Genomic DNA, 20,840 nt, shown 5'->3' with positions numbered 1-20,840 from the left:
AGATACGATGGTTTTAAATTCGAGCTAAAAAGTTCGTTCTTACGTGAATTGAATGCACGGAAACGATTTAAAGTGAGTCAAACAAATAAAAAATGCATTCTTACGATAAAATTGAAAACTCGATTTCAAATATGTAGCATCATTCAGATTTTACAAGCAAAAACAGTATAGTTCAGACTTGTAAGAAGGCTGGCAAATACATGCAATTAATGGTTGTACCGTTGTTTTGTGAAAGATTTATTCGTCACGACGACGTAGGCAACATGGTTCCAAAGACAACAAAAAAACCTACACAGGATCGGTCGTCGGCCGAATCAACATAGACCTTCATCGGTTGTCGAGCTATCGCGGACTAATGTCAGAATTATGATAGATTAAAAATTGAGAACTAGAATGAGAAATACTCCTATCATAGCACAAAAAGGCGATTATTCCCTGGCAGAGTTAGGAATGTAAAATATACGTAGCTTTTCGACTTGTCTGCCACCTTCAAAGACTTTTGATTTAACATCTTCACATATTCGCGCTTATGTTGCGAATAACCCTACTTCTCCGATGTAGTGAGCTCTCTTAGCTGTAAATTGTTGGCTTACCTTCACCTTGCAATTCATGCATTCTAAACCTTAATGACATGTTGTGTCGTACTGCGCGGCATCTCAAATGCCATGTTGGATGACATGATGGCATGTGTCACGTTATACGACATGACAACATGTAATATATTACTTTATTTGACACGATGCACTATACTACATGACAACATGTAGTATATTACTTTACTTGACACGATGTACTGTACTACATGACATGGGCATTAGTACTAACACGTAAAAAAGCGCGAATATGTTAAGATGTTTTGATTTAAATGTCTTTGAAGCTGCCTGATAAGTTGAAAAGCTAGTTTCCTTCTTCTGCATCCGTAGCTCTGCCCAGGACATATTCGCCTTTTTTGTGCTATGATAAGAGAACTTTTCATTCTGGTGGTATTATGTTTGAGCTCAAAATACGTGCTAAGATTCTGCAGCAGACCGACATCAAGGATAATGGACAGTAGTTTTGTGGCTCACTTCTGCGTCTTTGGACGGACGTGACATGTATTTTCTTCCAATTAATGAGCACCGTTTTTCTCAGATCTGCGGTAGATTTTGGTTATTGAGAGTCTCACTCAGTCGCAAATTCGGTATAGAATCGGGCCCTGGAACTTCGCTCAGTTTGAGCGATTTCTACTCTTTCTTACCATCACTGACACGAATATTTATATCACTCATCCTTGTAGGGGTGCGAGAATTAAATTGTTGCAATATCTCTGACTTGTTCTTTGTAAAGGAATATTTTACATTGGAGGCCAGCATTTCTGCTTTTGTTTTGATAACAAAACTTTCAGTCCCTCTCTCCTTCATGAGTGTCTGGACACTAACTTTCGTGCCAGCAACAGCCTTTATATGTTACTGTAGTCGTTGAAGGCCTCACGCACTGCCTCTTGACACCTAAACGCTTTTCATTCAGCATTTCCTTATCTATGGCCTTATGCTTTGTTTGTACTTATTATGCCGTAATCTCTGTTCCTTCATAAGTTTGTTTACAGTGACTGTAGAACATGAAACACCCCTTCCATCATGAACTGTTCTGTTAGGTACGTATCCATCCAGTACAAGGTCAACCAATCTTCTAAACCTGAACCATAGTTCCTCTACATCTCCTCTCGAGATTCAGTGTTTCGACTTGTTCTTTGAGATATGTCACTACCGTCACTTTATTTAGTTAGCTGAACATATAAATATTTTTACATGTTTCAGTTGCCTGTTGTACTTTGGTAATCATTATCGCTACAATTGCTTCACGGTCGCTGATAATGATTTCAATGCGGACATCTTGAAAGTTGTTAGATCTGTTTGTTACTCTGAATGGTTTGATCATTAAAGCATGCACGAATACAGAAATGTCTAGAAACGTCATAGACAGACGTATCAGCTAACTAGTGAAAGTAGGCCACATACGTAACGTGATGTCTGTTAAGTTCTTGCATTATGGCACGGGATATCATGTAACACATTAGGTGCTGTTCACAATGAGGCAACACAATATGCGATATGACTCGTTGTAATAAAGATTCCAGGCGCGACGCGATCTTTATTGGTTGGACAATCGCATTGCCGCTGGGGCGATACGATATACCAAACAATTACGCGATGCGACGTGGGTTACGACAAACAACAAGACAGTACGGATCACTGTTCACTTTTCTGGCTCAGCTACAATCATGAGCTCTCCTGAAGAGGGCGTTATCAATATTTCAAGCTGAAACAACTGAGAAAGAAAAATACTCGCTGCCCCTGTACAATGCTACTATATCAAACAGAGTTTGGCTGTTGTTTTTCATGAGCTCTCTCACCACGAACACAAATTCCACAAATTATACAGACTGAGTACAGAGTTTCCACTCTTTTGCAGCAAATTGTATCAGCGTCTCAGTCACAGCAGGACACAAATTTTCGACTTGCTATTCCTCCTGCTGAGAAGCTACTAATTACATTATGTTGGTGGATTCGTGCGTACTACATTAAAAATTCCACCATTAAAAGTTTATTTTTGATAAGATGAGTTATTGTGATACTTTATTCTTATAAATAATGAATACAGTTTGAAAAGTTGAACTGTTCGGAATCTTAAGGCAGAATATGATTCAGATTCACACGCATTTATAGCGAACATTGTCGCATGTGAAGTTAGATGAGTGACTATTGATATTGTAGCATTACATGGTGAATTCCGTCCGCCCCGATAGCTGAGTGGTCATTGTGACGGATTGCCGTCCTACGGGCTCGGGTTCGATTCCCGGCTGGGTCGGGGATTTTCTTCTCTCAGGGACTGGGTGTTGTGTTGTCTTCATCATCATTACATCTCCATCCGGCGCGCAGGTCGCCCAATGTGGCGTCGAATGTAATAAGACCTGCACCAAGGTGGCCGACCAATGACGCCAAACACTCATTTCATTACCATGGTGAGTTATGTGCAGGGGCAGACAATGACCTGTTGTTAGAAATGGAAGACACCCGTAATGATGAGTTAAGTTCCGACGTCTCCTGCTTCATTTCGTCCAGTTGCTCATTCAACAGGAACAGGAATTTTGCCTTTAGAGCTCGTCTACGCCTATCACTAAGTTTCTTACAGTCCGGGAGCATGGACTGAAAAAAACGTTGTTAGCGTCATCAGCTAATGACTCCCGTTGTCTTTTCATCTCTTTAAGGTTTCTTTTTTCCAGCCAGTCGGCAAATGATTTTTCGGCATCACTCTTGCTGGCTTCAGCTTTTCTTTTTGGAGGAGGTGGTGTAGTACCACGTCACATTCAAGGACATCACTTGTTTCTTCTGAATTCTGACATATTTCTACTTCCTGAGTGTTTTTAGCAGACAGCGCTGCACTTGAAGCTGTCGTGCTGTCTTCATTGTTCTCAAGTCCGGTGCATTTCCAGAAGACGAAGACGCCTCCATGAACGGAAGAAGAAATTAGAAGTGAGAGGGGGGGGGGGGGGGAGAATTTCTTGACTTTACCCGATCCATATTTTGGAGGTTTCAACGACCTTCCAAAAATAGTGCGTATGTTTTTCCATCATTTACAGCAAAACTATTTCGACAATGGAAACAAAATTAAGAAAATACAAAGTAGGTTTATGTTTAAAAAATACTTAAAAATATATTGGTATCTACATTTGCGAAGCGCCTGCAGCGTATATTTCCTAATATTTGTTATTACAATGTTTAATTTCTAGTGCAATCTCACAAATAACCGTTAACTATTATGACAGGTGTTTGACTACAGGAAGCAGCTTCCAAGACTTACTCCGAAAGTTCTATAGAAGAAAAAGTAAAATAACAGTGTATACCTGCAAATCAATATTTCGAGAACCTTAAATACCAGCTCCTTCGTTTCGGATTCGAATGAAGTAATTTTTAGAATAAGTCGGGTGATGCTGAGGGAATTAGATTAGGAAATGAGACACTTAAAGTGGTAAAGGAGTTTTGCTATTTGGGGAGCAAAATAACTGATGATGGTCGAAGTAGAGAGGATATAAAATGTAGACTGGCAATGGCAAGGAAAGCATTTCTGAAGAAGAGAAATTTGTTAACATCGAGTATATATTTAAGTGTCAGGAAGACATTTCTGAAAGTATTTGTATGGAGTGTAGCCATGTATGGAAGTGAAACATGGACGAAAAATAGCTTAGACAAGAAGATAATAGAAGCTTTCGAAATGTGGTGCTACAGAAGAATGCTGAAGATTAGATGGCTAGATCACATAACTAATGAGGAAGTATTGAATCGGATTGGGGAGAAGAGAAGTTTGTGGCACAACTTGACCAGAAGAAGGGATCGGTTGGTAGGACATGTTCTGAGGCATCAAGGACTCACCAATTTAGTATTGGAGGGCAGCTTGTAGGGTAAAAATCGTAGAGGGACACCAAGAGATGACTACACTAAGCAGATTCAGAAGGATTTAGGTTGCAGTAGGTACTGGGAGATGAAGAAGCTTGCACAGGATAGAGTAGCATGGAGAGCTGCATCAAACCTGTCTCAGGACTGAAGACCACAACAACAACAACTTACAATCACCGATCAAAGCCGTAGATTTGTTATGTGAAAAATATAGTGGAACAACAAAGATGATGTGATAAAAACGATGGTACAGATTTCACAGCAAATTCTTATCAGTTTCTTTCATTTCCGTCATTGTCTACCTCCATGCCACGCAGGTCACGTCTACCCTCGAATACAATTTGATTGCGTAATCCCGCACACATCGACTTCTCTCAACAAGCAGGTCAAAAGATATCAAACTTCGAACAGTGCTCTAGCGTGAACGACGCTAGTCAGGACATCTTTCCAGCTTGAAAGCACAAGTGGGACTGAATGCCTCAGCATGTATCGGCAGCCGACAATTCCGCATAGCGCGGTCGTGTCGAGGATGGCGTGTCGTAGCTCATCGCGTCCAGACGCCCAACGTATCTTGTATTTACTTGAGACTGGAAACATCAACGGATTTCTTTCCAGCATTAAACACAATTTAGATATGGTAGTTACATTTCTTACGCAGGAATATACCCCTTAAAATGCACCAAACGTAAAATGGCCAGCGGCTACATATTTCCTGTAAAATTCTTCAAAATATGCCCTTTGTTGTGCTTCACTTTGAAGCATCACAATAATAACTACGATGACAAAAAAGAGAACCTGTTCAGTGTCAAGCTGTGATGAGTGGCTATAAGGTAAAGAATTTTATTTAACCAATAGTTTCCTCAAAATCATATGAGACAGATTGCGTAGAAGGGAACATACGCGTTTCCCTAACAGTCGTTTTTATCTTTGTACGCGAAAAGTAAAAGCTTTACTGAGAAACTAACTGCAGAGACGGATCTAGCTTTGCTACATCTAAATAAATCAAATTTTTTTTAAATCAAAGCAGATGACTTGAAATTTCACTCCCTGTTTAAGGTACACTGCGAGTTGCATGGAGTGACCAGCACTCCTTGTTTTACTGAACTATACGAAAAAAAGTAAATTAGTTACAAACTACGGCGTGCACATACTTTATTCAACATGTAAACGTCACTACTGATATTCGGATTTAGGTTATGACGTGTTCAATATGCCTGCCATCATTGGCGGTGATGCAGCGCAGACGAATAGCGAAATTCTGCGTGAACCGCTGAAGTGTCGGAAGGTCGATGACCTCCTGAATGGCTGTTTCTTGCTCAGCAATGGTTTTGGGGTTATTGCTGTACACCTTGTCTTTAATACAGCCCCACAGAAAGGAGTCGCTCGTGTTCAGATCCGGAGAATATGGCGGCCAATCGAGGCCCATGCCAATGGTCCCTGGGTACCTCAGAGCCAGAATGCGGTCCTCAAAGTGTTCCTCTAGGACATCAAACACTCTTCTGCTTCAATGTGGTTGAGTTCCGGCATGAATGAACCACATCTTGTCGAAATCAGGGTCACTTTGGATAATGAGGATGATCTTCCAAAACTTTCACGTACCGTTCGGTAGTTACCGTGCCATCAAGGAATATTGCCCCGATTATTTCGTGACTGGACAGTGCACAACACATAATCACCCGTTGAGGGCGAAGAAAAAACCACATGTCACACTCTCACAGAATAACGTAGCACAATCTCCGCACTGAGTGTTGTTTTCAAGCTGTGACCGCTACAATGCAGTGCATTCATAGGAGAAACTCAGTGAACCACGAAATGTCTCTCTCTTGCAATATCATCGGTGGTTTTATGCGAAAGGCGCTGATACTTCAACAAAATATAATAATAATAAAATGGTAGCTTCAGGCAGCAACCACTGGTACTCAGTTATGACAGTGAGCTAGTAGTGTGTTTCCATATGCCAGTTGATTAGCCGTTGCGGTAGTGGGGGATTTATGTGCAATATTTCGTCGCCTATGGTAAAGGGGCTATAGTTAAACATGTCGCAGAAACATGTTGTACACTCCTGGAAATTGAAATAAGAACACCGTGAATTCATTGTCCAAGGAAGGGGAATCTTTATTGACACATTCCTGGGGTCAGATACATCACATGATCACACTGACAGAACCACAGGCACATAGACACAGGCAACAGAGCATGCACAATGTCACCACAAGTACAGTGTATATCCACCTTTCGCAGCAATGCAGGCTGCTATTCTCCCATGAAGACGATCGTAGAGATGCTGGATGTAGTCCTGTGGAACGGCTTGTCATGCCATTTCCACCTGGCGCCTCAGTTGGACCAGCGTTCGTGCTGGACGTGCAGACCGCGTGAGACGACGCTTCATCCAGTCCCAAACATGCTCAATAGGGGACAGATCCGGGGATCTTGCTGGCCAGGGTAGTTGACTTACACCTTCTAGAGCACGTTGGGTTGCACGGGATACATGCGGACGTGCATTGTCCTGTTGGAACAGCAAGTTCCCTTGCCGGTCTAGGAATGGTAGAACGATGAGCTCGATGACGGTTTGGATGTACCGTGCACTATTCAGTGTCCCCTCGACGATCACCAGAGGTGTACGGCCAGTGTAGGAGATCGCTCCCCACACCATGATGCCGGGTGTTGGCCCTACGTGCCTCGGTCGTATGAAGTCCTGATTGTGGCGCTCACCTGCACGGCGCCAAACACGCATACGACCATCATTGGCACCAAGGCAGAAGCGACTCTCATCGCTGAAGACGACACGTCTCCATTCGTCCCTCCATTCACGCCTGTCGCGACACCACTGGAGGCGGGCTGCACGATGTTGGGGCGTGAGCGGAAGACGGCCTAACGGTGTGCGGGACTGTAGCCCAGCTTCATGGAGACGGTTGCGAATGGTCCTCGCCGATACCCCAGGAGCAACAGTGTCCCTAATTTGCTGGGAAGTGGCGGTGCGGTCCCCTACGGCACTGCGTAGGATCCTACGGTCTTGGCGTGCATCCGTGCGTCGCTGCGGTCCGGTCCCAGGTCGACGGGCACGTGCACCTTCCGCCGACCACTGGCGACAACATCGATGTACTGTGGAGACCTCACGCCCCACGTGTTGAGCAATTCGGCGGTACGTCCACGCGGCCTCCCGCATGCCCACTATACACCCTCGCTCAAAGTCCGTCAACTGCACATACGGTTCACGTCCACGCTGTCGCGGCATGCTACCAGTGTTAAAGACTGCGATGGAGCTCCGTATGCCACGGCAAACTGACTGACACTGACGGCGGCGGTGCACAAATGCTGCGCAGCTAGCGCCATTCGACGGCCAACACCGCGGTTCCTGGTGTGTTCGCTGTGCCGTGCGTGTGATCATTGCTTGTACAGCCCTCTCGCAGTGTCCGGAGCAAGTGTGGTGGGTCTGACTCACCGGTGTCAATGTGTTCTTTTTTCCATTTCCAGGAGTGTATATAGTGAAATTAGAAGTGGATTTAAACCAGAAATAATAGGGAGTAAGCAATAAGAGTAATTAAAACCATAAAAAGTTAACTCCTCAGATTAGAAACTCGTTTAAACTGAAGGGAATATAGAAAAAAAGATAAGCAGATACAGCCTTCAGATGTCAATTCATTAACACGCAAACGAAAATTACAGAACGTATGAAGAATCAACTTGTGATGCCAATGTTGAAGGATAGTGGAGGATCGGCCATGGTGTCAAGATGTTTTGCGGATGATAAAGTCGATGATCTAGTGAGAATTAACGGAACACTGAAGGAGGAACAATGTCACTGGATATTGATCAACAATGCAGTTCCATCTGGCAAAGGACTTGTTGGTAGTGTGTTTATTCCGTGGCAGGGTAATGATCCCAGACATGCTCCTGCATTGGGTGAAGGGTATGCTAATCGGAAAGAGAAATGTGAGGATCTGAAGACCATGTTTGGCCAAGTATATCATCTGACTTAAATTCAATAGAACTCTTGTGGGATGAACTTAACTGGCAGGTCAGAACACTGAGGTCTTCTAATGTTGAAGATGCATAGAATACTTTACAGACTTGCTGGACAGTAATACCTGCAAAAACACTACAAAATCTTATCTCCAGAATGCAAAGCTTTTGAATAGCTGTTCCCCGGGCAAATGGTGGATACTTTGAAGAGACTAAAATCTAAATAATAATGTATTGTAGTTAATGATAAAGAGAGAAAATATTTATTTTGTCAGTCTGTTTAGTTAGTACAATGCGTTTCTGCACTGAAATAATGTATGTAGTTTTTATCGAGGTGATCGAAAACTTTTCATCGGTAGTGTACACAGTCAAGTGTATATAATAAACCTGAACCAACAAATATGCAATACAGTACAATTAGACTGCAGCTGACTGTAGAAATTTCAGAAATGAAATTAAGTTCAACAACTAATGGAGGAAATGACCTAACAGAGTAAGTCTAGAAATAAATTACAGTAATACTAAAATAATTTATAATCATCATATCGAAAGTTGACACCACAAATTAATCATCGAGTCAAAGAAACAATGCCTGAACTTTCGGAATTAAAGCATCAGAAGACGACTGGATGAACAACAAAGGAAATGAAAGAGATAGAAATAGCATAAAATTGTGTTATTTACTACATAGGAGTTTCAAAGCAAAGCTTCTGGTATGTCTGAAAATGGATAATTACAGTCAGCGTATATTTCCATCTCTGAGTAATAGCAGTGAGATATCAACTTTGGCTACAATTTTACATATTAGTATTGCACTTTCACGCACAGTAGAACAAAAAAGCCAGAAAAACAAGACGCCTCTTGGATAGGTCTTTAATTCGCTGTGACATTGAAACTGCCTATTCGCGGAATAAGCAAGTATAAATACGAAATCCGCCAAATATGGCACGATAGCTTCGGAAGCTGTGAAATCGAAATTGCACCATACGATTCACAGGACACGTGATCTCTTCAGCCAATCAAAACACAGAATGAGAGCATGTAATCAGACAACCGTATCAACACATTTATAGTGCGCCAATACATAAACGAGAAATTTTTGGAATGAAACACGAACAAAGTAGATATTCCAAAGTAATATACAAAATTTGCACTACCAAGCAAATATCTAACATATCTGTAATGTTGAGGAAACTGAAGGCGCCGGTTTCCCCGGAAAGCACTGAATTGAAGTCGCCAGGCTTGTTTGAATATTCTTCGAAAGAATTATTGCATTACAATTGCTCTGGGCGCGTAAAGTTTACCCGCTTCAACAAAAAAGTGAAGTAATTTTTTTGTCTGTGCTCGACGGAACATACAGTCAGCTAGGTAGCACACGAAATGTTTGGTCTTTCTCCCATATCGTGGGATGGCACTTCTGACGTCCCGTCACATTCTGTCCATGTTCTGTGTGAACGGAACCATCTTTCGTAACTACAAAGTTCGGACCATAGTTAACTATAGGTAAAAACCTTCAGTATTTTGAATGTTGTATGAAATGAAGCAGTCATTAACGATCTTCGCCTCAGGGGGCATTTTTTTCTTTCAGTGTTCTGAACAACACTTCCTTAGAGCAACATTAAATGGACTCAAGGAAGCACTTTTTCGACCCTCGCCGAATTCCATCGAACACCAGTTTCCAACTATTTCACGGCCTTTGACAACAAATCTGGTGTATTCCAGTCTTACCTAGACCTCTGGCTACGCTCAGATCAGTCTGTCACCACAACCAGATTTCTTCTGCCAATGCAAGACGTGCCCTTACGTCCCAGCATAAAAACACCTTTGCAAATCGCGAGATATTCGAAAATGCAGTCGAAACAGCTTAACCACTGTCCTGGAAATCGCGACCTATTCGTAGAATAACAGCCAAATATTTGTGACAATAAAGAATATAAAATTAATTGCTTCATTCCCAGTTATTTAATCCTAGATAACTAAACCCTCCTAGAACTTACGATTGCAATTACTACCAATTCGTGGTTCCCGCCAACATTTTGAGCAGTATAATTGCCAGTATCGGATGTAAAACAGTACATATCGTACTTATTTTGCATGCAACCTGCCACTGGAGACCTTATAATTGTAGTTAACTAGTACATAAACTATAAATTATGACCTCCGTTGAATGAAATATGTGATAGTAAAATTTATAATGCTTAGTAACCATCTCATAATATTTCCCACTTTAATGTTGTAGGATTAAGTTCTGTTCTTACGCCCAAGCCACATATTTCTCTCAAACAAAAGTAGCAATGTCATAGCATCATTTGCATGAATTTAAGATGTCGTTTTGCGTTCCAGCCTAACCACATCTCTGATGAAAAAAAGCAGAACTAAAATTATATATGTAGCCTTAGCACTACTTATTCTTATACTGTACGTATTTTGATTTATGTATGCGCGCTACGAAAAAGTCACGTGTTTGGCTGAGTAGACCACACGTCTGCTATGCTTGCTGTTAACTGGGTAACTACTGCAGATCACATGTTCTGTGCTCAGATTCCGTAACAAAAGCACATCGTACAGCGCAATCTCGATTTTACAGTTTCCGCATTTATCGTGCAGAATTTGGAGGATTTCGAATTTATATTTGCTTATTCCTCAAGTATGCAGTTTCAGTGCTACAGTGCATTTAAGATCTATCCAAGAGGCGTCCTTTTCTTCTCGGTTTGCTGTGCTACAGTTCCTGAAAGTGAGGAACCGATATATAAAAATTTAACTGAACTTTTAATGGGCAAGCCATTCAAAAACCGAGTATTGCTCACACAGCTGTACTAAAAAACAAAGTAAAACAAATAAATGGATCGGGGAATGGACTGAAACAAGATTTATTAATGGCTATAACGAAAATGAAATGAAGGTAACGACACAAGTGTCCAGAAAAATCGGCTCAAGAAATTCTTTATTAGATTCCAAGAGATAAGAAAACTATGACACGACTTCCTAATGGAATGTGGATACATGGCTCTAGAAACATGTATGCATATAACTGTGGGCTCTAGTAAATGCTTAATGCAGCTGTGGGGGTGCTGCTGATAATTAGGATCATCATATTTGTAAAAAACCATTATATATATTGTATTTGTTTCAGTCCCTCCTAGAAGTCAGGCAGTTTAAGGTAATTTTAGATTTACATCACCAAATTCATATTTCTAAATCTCAAAAAGGAGAAGATATACTCTAATAGCGTATTGTTCGTATTATTCAAAGATTTACATACTATAAACAGCACAAAATTATGAAAGTTATTTGATGACTAAATGCCGAAGAAACGAGATGGCATACAAATAAAATGCTATCAAATTAGCTAGAAGGCCGTTTGCACAGTAGTAGACAGTACTATAGTTTTAAATTCCTACCTTGAGAATCGCCGCCACTCGTGAGTACTGCTAACCCTTTTCCAACATGTGAACCTCTCTGCAAGAAGCGTACAGGAATTTCTCCCGAAAACTGGCCGGCTACGTCACTTCCTTCTCTAAGCGTAGGGACATCTCCCTTCATCGTTACACTTTTTTTACGAGTTTCTGTAGATTTCAATTCTTCCTGGTCTGTAGTTTCCTCTACGGGTTCGTTATCCACCTCTTCCTCCTCAGTTTCTGAAGGGAGGTCGCCGTCCTGCTCTTCTTCCAGTTCGTCTTCTTCCATGTCCTCCTGTGGCGTGTCTTCCTTCTCGTCGTCCATTTCTCGTTGTCACACAAGTAAAAGCGCCCAAAACAAAAAGGAAAGAAATGATAATGACATCAAGAATATTGTAAAAATGAAAGGTAATCTTCCAGAATCGGGGGAGAACTTTGGCAGTTGCCGTCTACCCCCTCTAGTTACAAAGATGTTTAAACTGACAGCAAAGAATAACTGATCCAACATTTAATTCAGCCTCTTCGACGTAAAGTGAACACTGACTTCTAAATGAACCATTTAAGGTTGATTTTCTTCGGAATCAATGAGGAACGATACACTTTGGTTGAAATAAAGGCAAAGCAGGGTTTATGTGAGCAGAATGGTAACAGTACGAATTTGTTTTCACATTTTACACACAAGTTACGTTGCGAAGAATGGGTACTAATGATATTCTTTAGGCTACGTCACGAGACTGAGGCACATGTGAAAATGCATAAATGCTTGTCATCACACTTCTTCCTCAACGTATTAAACATGTACAAATCTGATGTGGCAGTTGATAGAGATCTCGGACCACAATGCAAAGACAATGTCTGCACTTACTCCTCTTGACTTTGCTTCACTGGCGTGTCCAATATGAAATTTTACGTGTTGCAGGAGGTTTTGGAATATAATGTAAATTAACAGATCAATTATAATACCATACCAGCAGGGATGTATTTAGGTGGGGGAGAGGGGACAAACGCGGGGAGGAAGGTAAGCTCCACACAAGGTCCCTGGGCTAGGGCCTACCTGAGTGCCTAACTAAACAGAAATCAAATGTAAGTTTTAAAATCTGCACCGATGATTTTGACCGACAGGCCTTAGCGTTGGAGGCCTTGATTAAACCTTTATGACTTTTTTTTTGTAGAAAAAACATGTACTGCAAATTTATAACTAGTGGTTAAGCTAATGCAAGATACTACAGTTTTGCAGGGAAGGCACAACCAGTACATCGGACAATGTAGAACTCATATACACTAGTAAGAGAATTGAGTATCTTAAAATGATTTTTATGTTGGTAGCTTTTACGTTAGTGTCCAAATAAAAGTATTAAATAAATTAAAAGTTTAATTAATTGACATCTTCAACATCTATATTTGTTGTTCCATTAAGTTTCGGGAGTGCAACCGCAAGAATTCTCCTTCTAATATTTCGGCCATGTTCAGAGTGAACCGCAAGACTGTCGCTCCAGTGCTCGCTTTGTCCCTTTAGACTCGTGTACCGCGCAACTGAGCATGCGGCCACAGACGCAAATGCGCCACAGACGTTGGTCGGCGGCAGAGACGTGCACAATGCTCGAGTTACATCTGTGACTCCGCAGTCGATCTGAGTTGCCATGTCGATATATCATTGTGAGCTGCACTGTGACGTGGACTTTAGTAGTAGTAGTAGTAGTAGTAGTTTTATTCATCCGTAGATCTCTTTTTACAAGGATATAGGACATGTCAAAGTATTTACAAGCTTAGATCAATTTACAATAAGCTAATTCGTATACACATATATTTACAGACTTCTAGTTAGAGACAATCATTAGATTTTACTCCTGGTATACAATAATTTATTTACAAATAACTCATTAAATAATGTAATGCCACACTATTCACTCATATTTCACTATCAGTCACTGCACACACTATACACACATTGTTTCATAACACTTCACTCACTACATACACACACACACACACACACACACACACACACACACACACACAGGTGATCCTTGGGCCATTTTCTGTACTGCAAGTTCCCATTTGCTATCCTGAAAAACTGAGTCAGCATCCCTTCATAATGAGTGAGATGTTGAGCTCAGGAAGAGGTGTTAGTATTGTGCTATGAATAGCTTGAGGGGAGAGTGTCTCTAGAAAGGAAAAAAGAAGAAAAATAATAAAGTGAAGGTGTTATGTGGAATATTGGATGTTTTATAATCATCATTATTATTATTATTTGTTTGTATAACATTTTTTTATCAAACCCCTACTCTGCTTTATCTAAGTAATCCTTCAATGTATAAAATGTATTGCATAACAGGTACTTTTTAGCTGCCTTCTTAAATAAGTGTATTTTTGAAATTTCTTTAATCTCCTTTGGTAATTTATTGTACAGTTTTATTCCTTGGTAGAAAATGCTGTTTTGAGTTTTATGTTTATTTTTTCTTGGTAAATGTAAGTTGAGTCTATCTCTTGTTGCATGGTCATGGACAGAGCTGTTTGTGCAGTAATTGCCAATGTTACTTTTGATGTGTACAACTGACTGGTAAATGTGTTCACATGGAGCAGTTAAAATTCCCAGTGTTTTGAACAGATCTTTACAATGAGCTCGACTACTATTTCTGGTTATTATTCTTATGGCTCTTTTCTGGAGTTTGAAAATTGTGTTCATATTTTGTGGATTTGTTCCCCAAAAAAGAATGCCATAGCTAAGAATTGAGTGTACATATGAATAATATGTAACTAAAAGACACTGCATGTTACACACAGATGATAGAATTCTAAGGGCATAACATGCTGATGACATTCTGTTTGCAAGTACCTTTGTGTGTTGGCACCACTTCAGCTGAGAGTCAATATTCATTCCTAGAAAAGTTTATTACACCAAGTGCGGGATTCCATGATTTATCAAGGTTGAAACCACTATCTCTGGTCATTAGATTCGACGAAAAGCGAATCTCAATTGCCTCCTTCACCAACGAGTCCCAAAAATACGACGTAGTTGCCAGAATTTCGACATTGTCATACAACATACTGTGACCAGTGTCGATACAATGCTCTGCCACTGCCGACTTGTTAGGTTGTAAAATTCGTGTGAACTCCGGTGTTCTGTACATCTTTCTTGGACAGTACGAGTTGTTTGCCCAATGTAAGAAAGGCCACATTCACATGGAATTTTGTAAACTCCAGATTTTCGGAGCAGCAAATCATCTTTGACCGAGCCCACGAGTGCAGCTATCTTGGGTGGGGGAGGAAAAATCACTTTTACTTTTCGTCTGCTGAGAATCCGTCCTATTCTTGATGAGAGGTTACCCACATATGGCAGGAAGGCCATCGATTTAAAGGTTTTTCATCTTCTTCTGCTTTCTTTGTGGACTCTTTCGGTTTCATTTTCAGTGCCTTCTGAATTTGCTGTGGGGAGTACCCATTGTCTTAAAACACTTTTTGTTACTTCCATCTTTTCGCCATTTCAAACAGATCTTTTCCTGTTAGAGAATTAGGATGACATTGTGGATAAAATTGATAACGTTTCGGTCATTATAAAACAGTTTACACTTTCACTTGAGAAGGCAGTCAGCCGGGTGAGCTACTGCGTCAACCTCTATTACGAGTATCAGCTATTGTAGAACATTATCTTTTGGGTGAACTCCGTAGGTACAAACAAAACATTTAGGCCACAGAAAAAGATTGTTAGAATAATAAACCATGCTAAGTACAGAGACTCCTGTAGACCAATATTTAAAAATTTCAGTATACTGCCTCTTCCTTGCTTATATATGTATGAAATATTAAATTTCACAAAAGGAAGTATTTTAAAAGATGGAAATATCTTCAAGTATAACTGTGATTACCACCCTCATGATACTAGGCAGAAACATCACTTGCATGTCAATACAGTAAGTACAAACACTTGTAAGAGAGGAGTGTATCATACTAGCATAATGCTGTACAATCACATGCCATCCTATTTGAAACATATGCATAATTTACAAAAGTTTAAAGTGAAACTGAAAGAGTACTTGCTTGACCACTGCTTTATTCTGATTCCGAGTTTTTAAGTACCAGAAAAGTGTAGTGTAATTGCTCAAATATTCTTAATAAGTCTATCATTTTATTTTATTATATTAAATTTGTCATCAATATTCAACATGTATTGAATAATTTTTAATTATTTATCCTTTCAAAATAACAATGTGTATGATGATGTATATACTGTACCAACTTGACTTGTCCTACATCGTTTGTGCAAAATATGTACCTAAACACGATTTACAGGACCGATAAAGAAATACAAATGCAAATCCAGCTTTCGAATGGATGAGTTTTAACAAGCCGAGTTTACAGCACCGAATTCAACGAATTCGTGTGAGTGTGGACATGCAAAGTTTTGTTTTGTATTATGACTGGTCATTACTCCTAAGTAGTCCTCAGAAGTCAGTTGAGCTGAATTGCTGCTGCATGCTCTCCATCACTTCGTGATTCTGCAGGAAGTTACGTCTTTGTATCGTTGCATCACACAGTTTTAAGAATATTGTTATCATGGAAACGAGAGACCTGTTACGAAAAAAATGTTAGAGAATTTCATCAAGTTATCAAGAACGAAGCTGCGCGAAGTGGCTGCACGGTTAGAGTTGCTATGTCGCGAACTGCGCGGCCCCTAACGCCGGAGGTACACATCCTCTCTTGGGCATGGGTGTGTGTGTTGTTCTTAGCATAAGTTAGTTTAAGTAATGTATAAGTCTAGGGGCTGGCGACCTCAGCAGTTTGGTCCCTTAGGAATTCACTCACATTTGAACATTCAAAAAACAAAAGCATAAGTCTGAAAAAGACATTGTTGCCTAAAAGGGACAGGCATTTGTGCCACTCGCTGATCCAGTTGTGTTGGGGCAGTCAGAAGGACACAGACACGACGATGAGGCTTCCTTAATTAATAATGAGCAGGATCAGAATTCTCAGAGGCAAGGTACGTCATTTGTTAGACTTGCAACTGGTTAAAGGTCCTGTCGTGTTGGTACTTAAAAACGACCGTCTCGTTCAAATATTAATTTGCAGATGTTGATATGCAAGAAAGATGCTTAAAGTGTTTGTAGCATCGTCAGTGCAGAGATGGCACCATGTCTATCAAATGAGAGATGACTGTGCGGGTAGCATTTGCAAAAATGGTTCAAATAGCTCTGAGCACTATGCGACTTAACTTCTGAGGACATCAGTCGCCTAGAACTTAGAACTAATTAAACCTGACTAACCTAAGGACATCACACACATCCATGCCCAAGGCAGGAGACGAACCTGCGACCGTAGTGGTCGCTCGGCTCCAGACTATAGCGCCCAGAACCGCACAGCCACTCCGGCCGGCCATAGCATTTGCATTGAGGACGAAGGCACACAAAAAAGTGGAAGTGATAGTATTAGAGCAAGCGATGCTCACAATGATAAAATCGTTCCAGAAACTGATATGGCTAGTTTGACTGGGAATGAGAAGCTTTTAGATTTCGATATCGGGTTGTGGAGTGGAAAAAGCGTTTTAACAGTTTAAATAAGAAAAAACTGGTGGCGAGGGATCTCTATACCTTCTCAATGCTCTTCACAAATGCAGTGTTGATAACATATTCCCAAATATAATGGTAGCTTTATAGATTGTCTGCACTTTACCTGTTACTGTTGTCCAAACAGGGAGGTCATTCAGCGTCTTGCAAGAGTGAAGAAACATTTGCGAACTACAATGGGGCATAAGAGATTTGTTGAATTAACCATGAGCGTAGCAGACTCAGAGCCCAATTGTTAAATTATACCAGGATTATGAATGAGTTTGAATCTAAAAAAGACTGTGACAAAATACAATTCTGTAATATACCGAATTTATGTAAACTACAAGCATTAAAAAGGCTCTTAAAAAGGCCTTATTTAAGTGTTATTGCACCTTCTTTTTAGAACAGCAAGTAATTTTTTTAAATTTGAAATTGTTCAAGGATGACAGGAAAAATGCCGATAAAGTAATACATAATTAATTCTAAAAATAAAACAAAATGGCATTGCATTTATGCAACACAGTATGAAACTTTTCATGTTCACTTAACACACGATGCTTTGCACTTACGCAAAGCCATGTGAAATTTATATCATTAATAAACATTAACTGAGTACAAAACAGTTTTAAACACCTAATGAAAAACATTTATGAAAGAATTAATGGTACTGTAAGAAGGTTATGGACGTCTTTAGATGCTATGGAATGCAAAGCAGCAGTTTTTGCTTATTTAATCATAAGTTTACTTTGCACTTCTCACACATGACTGAGGTACAGCCTTTGCAGTTATGGCGTTTGAACGTTGTTCTCATTCTGGAATGGCCAGTGACAGAGGGATTTAAGCTTACATCCTTTGGAGGCAACGACGATGCCTTATACTTAAGCCTGTTGCTCTCTGTGCCAGCTGTCTTCCCCGTTTTCTTTTCTTTTTTTTTTTCGTTTCTTTTTCAGTGGGTAGCCTCCTGTATACACTCCACGAATTTATTACGATTATATCAATCACATGGAAAAGAACGTAAATAACATCGTTTGGCTCTAATTTTTGATCTAATTTTTATATTACATCTGCCAATGCTACTATCTAATATATCCACATTTCCCATATGTCAGTTGTAAACAGAAACAACAGCAGCACATGGTACCATTCTATCAAACCTTTTCGCTTCAGATTTTGGTAGCTCGCCATCAAAATTAGACAGAGCACAGACAATATTATTATCTTTATACAAAATAGATGAAATGTCCAGTACTTTACTACTCCTCAGAATACTAGCGTACTTGTTTTTTCAGCTCCTTTTCATTTTGAAATTTGGAATTTGGCAATCTGTTCCTTTGGATCGCTCCCACAGACTGAATCCTGAGCTTAAACTGGTATCTGCAGATGTACAATATATGTCAAAATATATGTGTAGTTCTTTTCTGTTGTAATTTCCATTGCAAGACGAATCACAGTGTTCCCAGAAGCATTGGCATCGGTTCGTTGTGAAATGATTTTTTATTTCCAAATGATTCTATTTTTCTGTATCCTTGGTTGTATTTCAGAAGCCAACATTGCCCATCTGCAAGGCAGTTTCCAGTGTTAAACTTCAAGGACAACAATGAAAAAAGAGTTGAAACTTTGCATTGCACATCTGCAAAGCAGTGTTGTGGAGGGTTCATTATTTTCCATTAAAATTTTTAGACTCTATAAAAAAAGGTGAAAATAAAAATATTGAGAAGGAGCCTAAGAATGTTTACCTAGAGGACGAAAATCATAGCACCATCCCTGCATACCAGTGGATGTGTATCTGGATATGAAACATAACAGACCAGAATTAACAACAAATTGAGCAGATCGCCACCCCAACTCTTATTTCATTGAGGGCCAGCCACTGACCAAATTCCAATACTGTTACAACAATGTAATGGATCTATTTTGTATATTACCCTAGTGAGCTAATTATATAATTAGCAACTATACCAAATTAGACAAAGAGCAAAATAATCACAATGTAAGAAACGTAAACAAAGTGGTAACCTCTACCAAACGCCTAATGTAATACATAAATGATTATGAAGTACTAACACAAAAGTTATATTTACTGCCATGTAATGCTAGCATGGTCAAGTTAGTAAATGGCAGTGCACGGTATCAATATATTACAAAAAGGGGGGCGAGAAAATGTGATCTCTCAAGTGATCATATCTCGGGTATCAGTATCGAATGTGGAGATCGTCACGTCCATAATTTCTATTCAGGACATATCATCGCAATTCTTAAAATGAAATTCTCGGGGAACTACGAAACTTTTGTCGATATCATGATCTGTTACCGTGGTCCAGAAATTCAAACTTACCAAAATTACGCGCGTAAATATCCGGTATGAGGCCTAAACGTAGTTTTAACTGATGTAGTGAACATATGCCAAGGACTATATGGTCATGGCAAGAATTCTGAGGTCACCAAACGTTATATCGTGCGTACTTATTTCTTATTTGTATGTGTCGAAGTATATAAATGTGTCGATGTATATACCAGGTGTAGAAGTATGAAACCGGAATTCCCCTATACATGGTGCTAGCCGTCAGTGTTGGGCCCGTGAGACCGCTTCTGCAGCGCCATTGCTTTCTGTAACGGCTGACGACGAATGTCAACACACAATAACCCAAGTTCCATACATTGGTATCTGTTTCAAACCCGTAAACATGTCGAGTTTTGTACCCACGAACTACGATTTGCGGGCAGCATTGGTTCTCTTTTATTATTTGAAGAAAACTGCTGCAGAATCGTGTCGAATGCTTGTCGACGCGAGTGGTTCAAAAAATTCAAAAGTGTTGATTTTGAGGTGAGAAACGACGAGGGCGGGAAAAAGTTCGAAAACAACGGTCTGCAGCCTTACTGGATGAAGATGATGCTCAAACTCAACAGGAACTCGTGGAACAATTGACTGTGACGCAGAAAGCCGTTTCTCTTCGATTGAAAGCTATGGGAAAGTTGCAGAAAGTGGGAAAATAAGTTCCGCTTGAACTGAATGAAAGACAGCAAGCAAATCGAAAGACCACATGTGAAATGCTGCTCGCCAGATACAAAAGAAAGTCGTTTCTCCACCGAAGAGTGAAAGGCGATCAAAAATGGATATACTTTGAGAATCCTAAGCGTCGTAAATCATGGGTGAACCCAGGCGAACCATCGACATCCAGTGCAAGACCAAATCGCTTTGGAAAGAAGACAATGCTCTGTGTTTGGTGGGATCAGAAGGGTGTCATCTACTATGAGCTGCTAAAACCTAGTGAAACCGTTAGCACTGATCGCAACCAATAGCAAATGATCGATTTAAATCGAGCATTAGGTGAAAAATGACCGGAATATGGAAATAGGCAACACAAAGTCATATTGCTCCGTGATAACGCCCCATCACGCACAGCAAAACGGGTCAGGGAAAGGATCGAGGCGTTCAGGTGGGAAATATTAGGTCTCAGCCCGATTATCATCTGTTTGCATCACTGGGACGCACTCTCCAAGAA

At 40.2% G+C, this 20,840-nt stretch overlaps 1 protein-coding gene across 1 annotated transcript in view; it reads right to left on the bottom strand.

Moving 5' to 3' along the window:
• Positions 1-12,294, bottom strand: part of LOC126267969 (ATP-dependent 6-phosphofructokinase-like) — a 368,583-nt gene extending 356,289 nt beyond the window's left edge. Inside the window, exon 1 of the mRNA XM_049973318.1 lies at positions 11,798-12,294. Coding sequence (XP_049829275.1) covers positions 11,798-12,119 — 322 coding nt within the window. The 5' untranslated portion in view covers positions 12,120-12,294. The remainder of the gene's footprint in view (positions 1-11,797) is intronic.
• Positions 12,295-20,840: the final 8,546 nt, after the last annotated feature.

Source organism: Schistocerca gregaria, chromosome 1 (assembly GCF_023897955.1).
Source record: "Schistocerca gregaria isolate iqSchGreg1 chromosome 1, iqSchGreg1.2, whole genome shotgun sequence".
NCBI classification, from domain to species: Eukaryota; Metazoa; Arthropoda; class Insecta; order Orthoptera; family Acrididae; genus Schistocerca; species Schistocerca gregaria.
Note: the sequence above shows the minus strand (reverse complement) of the source record. Positions and strands in the feature narration are given on the sequence as shown.